Below are 6,000 nucleotides of genomic sequence, written 5' to 3' on the forward strand. Positions count from 1 at the left end.
ACGTCGAAGGCTTTCATTCTCAACAAGGAGACCCACTTGGGCCCGCCTCGGATATGGAATTTGAACGAGCACTCGCCTCGTTCCACTAGTATGAGGTCGTCGAGGGGCATCCGCCCTAATGAGGACCTGCATAGACGTCTCAAGGTCCCTGAGAGTGTTGACCTCCGCTGTCGTGAGTCGGGAAGGTGGAGTTGCCCGCATCTTCGAAACTGCGTCCCTGAGCAGACGCAGCATTCCTGATTCGTTTAACTCTGCTGTGATGTCCAATAGATGGTCGGCGTGGAGGTGCAGATTCTCCCCGTGGGGTTAGCCGTGAACTTCTGTGCGGAGGTCAAGCAGAAGGAAAGACAAGGACCACGTCTGCGAGGGATCGTCACGAGCCATTAAGCGGCTTTCAGCGTCGGGTGCATAGGTATTGGCTGAACACCGCGAAAACCTGTCGATGATTGTGAGTTATGTCATTTACTTAACATTGACCATTGCCCGCAAATATGTAGAACACTCTACTTGTGTAGACTGCGCTCGCATATAGAAATCAACAAAAATGCGGTCAGTTTGGACCGGTCGCGGAATGTCTGTAGCACTTTAGCCGTCTTGGGATTTATAGATAAGGCTCGGATATAGCTTCCACGGTCGTCCTGGAGCCTGATATTCCTAGCTCGCAATAAGATGACAGTTACTTGCAATTCCACAGTAATTGTCCTCAATCAATTTTCAAACCAGCCGGACTTTTGGCGTAGAAACGGTTCTCTAAACTGAATGGGGTCGCCACTTTAGGGTACTGATTTTCCCCAATAAACGTTTTTTGTAGAGATACTCTTTATTTGCACTACTTATCACAGATTTACTATTTCATTAATTAGAAAAATTAACTTTTGAGAAACTTTATTTTTATCGGCCTTGACTAGTCGAAGGACAGGGCTCGAGTGTCCAAGTATCATTCTTGACGTTTGTCACCCAAGTCTCGTATCAGGTCGTCAGCTGTTTCTACGGCCATTGAATGCAGCGGTAGAGACGAATTCACAATGGGACTCAGGCCTCCGATGTGCCGCCACGCCATCGAAGTACGCTGGCCTAACACCGTTTTGAAGAAAAAACAGAAGCGCAGGCCTAGCACTCATACGCGATGCGATCGGATAGCGAAAGTGGAAGTGGATAGGTAACACATTAAGGAGGGCATCAATTGCATTGCTGATTACGCCATGCAGTAGAATTCACTCTCCAAAGATGGTGGGCAAATGGTCGCACAGGACAATAGAGAAGAAGTGCGGGCGGCTAACAGAGTCCTGAGGTAAGTTGAAGCGCATTTCAGCGAATCGAGAACGATGGTGTGTAGGCGTGGCTGACGCGCTATACCCCACAAAGTTATGAGTGACAACCATATATATGTATATATACTATCGTTACAAAAGGATGAAGTCTAGTTACACTAGAGACTTAAACACGTGGGGCTTGAAATGGGAGAATGTAGAAAATTACACAAAGGGACATAGTTGTTCGAAGCTTTTGCTTCTGGCCAGTGAAAGGGATATTGTATATATCCGGATGGGAAGGCTGTCTAATCGCCGATCTAACTTTTATCAGCGCTGCATTGGACCACCAGAGAAAAGATTTTTAAATATAGAGGGAACCACTTGGCGAAAATCCTGCATGTCAGAATCCAAAACCAAAAGGAATATGGGTTGACATGCAAAGCAAAGGAGCAGCAAGCACTGATGGGGGTGTAGATAGGCCAGTCTAATAAGGCCATCATGACCTATTAATTGAATAACGTACTGCCAATCTTGCTAAAAAGCCAGAGGAGCAATTCAGAGGAATGAAAAAGGGCAAGCCTATAAGTAACTCTGCAGAAACTCGTAGCTGGCTATCCAGGTGGACAGGGGGAGATTTCTTCAAAAAGCTCTACTCAGAGCGCCTAAAAAATATCGACGAGCTACTCCTTCATGAAGGGAGGAGGATTGAGTACTTTTAAACAATTTTAGATGAGGCGGCAACGCCCACTATCACTAACGACGAGCTGCTACAAGTCTACATTAGAATACGGGATAACAAAGTTTCGGGCTTGCACGGAATGCCGACATGTACACTGAGTAGATGTAGATGTGCTTGTCGGAGGAGATATTTACCGCATCAAGATCGTGGAAAAAGCCAGTGTAGCTACTTTTGTGCCAATCTTCCATATAAATAAGTACCTGACAATGATTGGTACCCCTGACTATCTAGTTACTCTTGTCGAAGGCTACCTGCAAAAAGGAAGATGACGTCGATGGCGGACCCAAAGAGCACGTTGTCCTCTCAGGTAATCCACAGGACTCTATACTGCAACGGTTCCTGCGTGGCATAATGTACAATGGTGTACTTAATGTTTCGGTCCCGAAGGTTGTTAATTACGGCGACGAAGTAGAGTCGATTGTGGTAGTAAAGCATAATTAGTTGTACTCAAAGCAATCAGTACTATCAAGGAAAAATTGGAACCTGTCCTCATCAACAAGCGTCACAAGAAAAGTTGAAACTTGAAATCAGATGATCACCTTCAAGACCGCCATCAAAAATTTTTAAAAGCTAAGCAAGAAGCAAAGCTTCAACAGCACGTGGAATATACCATTGAAACCACCGAGAGTGTGGTTCTGGTCAGGAGTGGGAGGGGTCTGTTTACATGGTTGTGATCCGCATCCCGATCCATGTAGCCCCAATTTAGGAAAAAGTCTTAGAACTGTGTCCTGCTTATGAAACAACAGCCGTAAAGGTCTGTTCTCCATTTGGGACCATCTCTCAAAATGATGCCGATCGACATATAAAGTCTATCTATACGTCATCGCAGATGAAGACGGCCTAAATAGAAAAATCTATAAATAGGTGGAAACAGTAGTGGAAACAGCCAGAGCGGGGTCAGTAAACAAAAACATCGCGGTATTATCATAGTCCCGCTGAGTTTTTTACAGGACATGTTGAAAACTACTAGTACTTCCATACCTTTAAACTGATCAATTCAATTCTAAAATGTGGTTTAGTCTCGAGGATCCGAAGCAGGTATTTTCTCACTGCCGGAGACATAAACCCACTCCTGCCTGGATTATTCTTATCACCTCCATGCCAAAAGCACATTTTTTCGTTGAAGACATACTCATTTCTCCTGTTCAACGGAGCCTCTTCTGAAGCTTTCTCTTCTATCTGGAGTATGCTTGTTCTCCTAGTGACACACCCTCTTTTATTTTTTAGAACGTTAGCTTGCCAAACTTACTTCAAACGGAAATATTTCTTCATTAGGTTTTGAAGTGATGACAAGTATCACCACGTTCTCCTTTTATATGTTCTGTGTATTATCGGGAAGCTACGATTGTTGAGTGGATGCATCTGTCTTTTTGGTGAATAGACGCGTGTATGCATCAAAGGAATCTGCACGCAACAGATGCATTTTTAATAGACGAGAACTAGTAAACTTTTCCTCTCTGTTAACCATTCTACTTTAGTAGTGGTGGAAAATTTTATAGATTTGTTCCTGTCAATATAAATTAAAAACCGGATTGGGACCCATGGCACGTTTCCTCATCACAAACAGGGTCTCAACCCACAAACCCACTTTATCATCAACAGAAACTCTACTCTACCTACCCTTCTCCTCTAGTATTCGTACATATTTACTATGTGAAATTGTGCTTCTAACGCATCTCATCCTCCTCTATCAAACGGAATTATCGGAATCATCTATTGTTGACCAAAAAGTTGAAATTGATAAAAATAGTTGCAAACAAAAGTTATGGTGATTTTTTGCTAAGTCAAAAGCGATCTTCAGTTTTGGTTGCGTAATAATTATTTTTTGCAGACAATATGTCTTCGCTGCATAAGATCACAGACGCTAGATCCAGACTTGGTTAAGCTCTGATTTGAATATCTAGTTCGTCCTCAAATTGCCTATTCATATAAGTTTAAACCTGTTCATATCACACACGATACTGCAGTTAATAAACAAAGTTGAAAATTGTATAAAAGAGAACGTTTCGCGCCGAAATGTATCATTCAGGAATCATCTTTCCAGAATATCACCAACTGCAAAAATGGTAGGAAAGCTTGGGATAGTCAAATAGGATCTTTGGTAAATATTTCCCGTTTGTTTCTTTGCAGAAATTCCTTGCTTTAGCTCTCGCCCTTCTCGGTGCGGCTTCCGCCTCTTACGTTGCCCCAGTCGGAGGTTACAGTTCATGGGGACATGCCGCCACTGTTGCTCCATTCGCTGCTGGTGGTTGGGGACATGCCGTTACCCCAGTTGCTAGTGGTTACCATGCTGCCCCATATGCTGCTGCTGCCTACCATGCTCCTGTGACTGCTGCCCCATATGCTGCTGCTGCCTACCACGCTCCTGTGACTGCTGCCCCATATGCTGCTGCTGCCTACCATGCTCCAGTAACTGCCGCCCCATATGCTGCTGCTGCCTACCATGCCCCAGCTGTAACTTCCGCCCCAATTGCTTACCAAGCTCCAGTTGTAACTGCTGCCCCATATGCTGCTGGTGCCTACCACGCTGCCGCCCCATATGCTGCTGCTGCCTACCATGCTCCAGTAAATGCTGCCCCTTATGCTGCTGCCTACCATGCTCCAGCAGTGACTGCTGCCCCAATTGTCAGTGCCTACCAGGCTCCTGCTGTGACCGCTGCCCCAATTGTTAGTGCCTACAGTGCTGCTCCAGTTGCCTATGGACATGGATACGCCGCTCCAGCCGTCGCTGCCTATGGACACGGATATGCTGGTTACGGTCACGCATATGCCGCTCCAGCTTGGGGATATGGTGGTTTGTGGAAGAAGAAGAAGGCTGCTGCTGCTTAAGTTGTGATTGATCTGGTTAATGAAATAAAATAAGTACCATATAAATCCACAGATTTGTATTTCTAAGTATAATGATTCTGAAATTAGTATGAACCTGCGAATGGAGCATTTATTTGTCAACAAGAGTGGGTTGAGGGTACTAACAGGAGAGGTATCTTCCAAGAGGATTCATTGAATCTCCTTTGGTTCTGTTTGGCACTGAACCTTTCATGTCTACTGAATGATACTGGAGGGCATAGTTTTGCAATCACATACGGCCTAGGTGCTAAGTCCGAACTAATACATTTAGATGAATTTAGATGACGTCAACTTATATGCCAATACTGGTGCCCATCTCAGAATTTTGTTACCAGTAGTACACATGTTCAGCCGTGATATTCGGATGTATGCCAAGCTTCTAATTTAAGCCATTCGCAAAGGTCATCACGAATCAGAAGTCTGACATACCATGGTGACCTCCACATCACCCGTGACTAAGACAGGAGTTATGCAAGAAACCCATACCCGATCTGAAAAGTGCCCTGCTGTCCGAACTCCTGCGACGCGTGAAGCTAACGCTGAACCCGTTCATTTCGAAAAAGAATAAAATAATAACACTGAATATTTTTCCTATCCTTTCACTGGCTTACGCATTCGAAATATTTCCGTAGTCAAAGACCGATCTGGGAAACCTTCAGCAACGGATACGGACAGATAAGTCCAAATTCCGAATGCACCACTCAAATTCTGCCGTGGAGTGGATGAATCTGCCTCGTGTCATCGGAGGCAGGGGCGTGATTAACATTTCGGCTCGATATTGTGGGGAGTTCTCGACGGACTTTGCCATTAACCAACTACCGGCCACCACCACCAGAGAATCTGTATACCTTAAGTAGTTAGGATCATCCGAGCCTAAATGCTTACCATTTAGAGCTAGTACTAACTAAAATCTGGCATCCGACGAGATTGTGAAAAGAAATAATATATCTAGGGAGTTGCATTGCTCCCCCTTAACGGTTACAGTATACCTATTAACTACAGTATGTCAATCAAGCTACTAACCAATAGCAATTTTGAGATGCTACTTATTTTTAGGTGTTTCAGCCTAGTATCTGGTATCGAATATACTCCCAAGTGCCTTAAGCTAATTTGCACAAATTTTAGACATTATCCCAGAATATGTAGAGAGGTTTCATTACC

At 44.3% G+C, this 6,000-nt stretch overlaps 1 protein-coding gene across 1 annotated transcript; it reads left to right on the plus strand.

Moving 5' to 3' along the window:
* Nucleotides 1-3,907: 3,907 nt before the first annotated feature.
* On the plus strand, nt 3,908-4,880 carry LOC119648422 (cuticle protein 12.5-like). Its single transcript, XM_038050174.1, has 2 exons — nt 3,908-4,058; nt 4,123-4,880. The coding sequence occupies exons 1-2, from the start codon at nt 4,056-4,058 to the stop codon at nt 4,819-4,821; spliced, it is 702 nt and encodes a 233-aa protein (XP_037906102.1). The 5' UTR covers nt 3,908-4,055; the 3' UTR covers nt 4,822-4,880.
* Nucleotides 4,881-6,000: the final 1,120 nt, after the last annotated feature.

The sequence above is a fragment of the Hermetia illucens genome, chromosome 2, assembly GCF_905115235.1.
Source record: "Hermetia illucens chromosome 2, iHerIll2.2.curated.20191125, whole genome shotgun sequence".
Classification (NCBI taxonomy): Eukaryota; Metazoa; Arthropoda; class Insecta; order Diptera; family Stratiomyidae; genus Hermetia; species Hermetia illucens.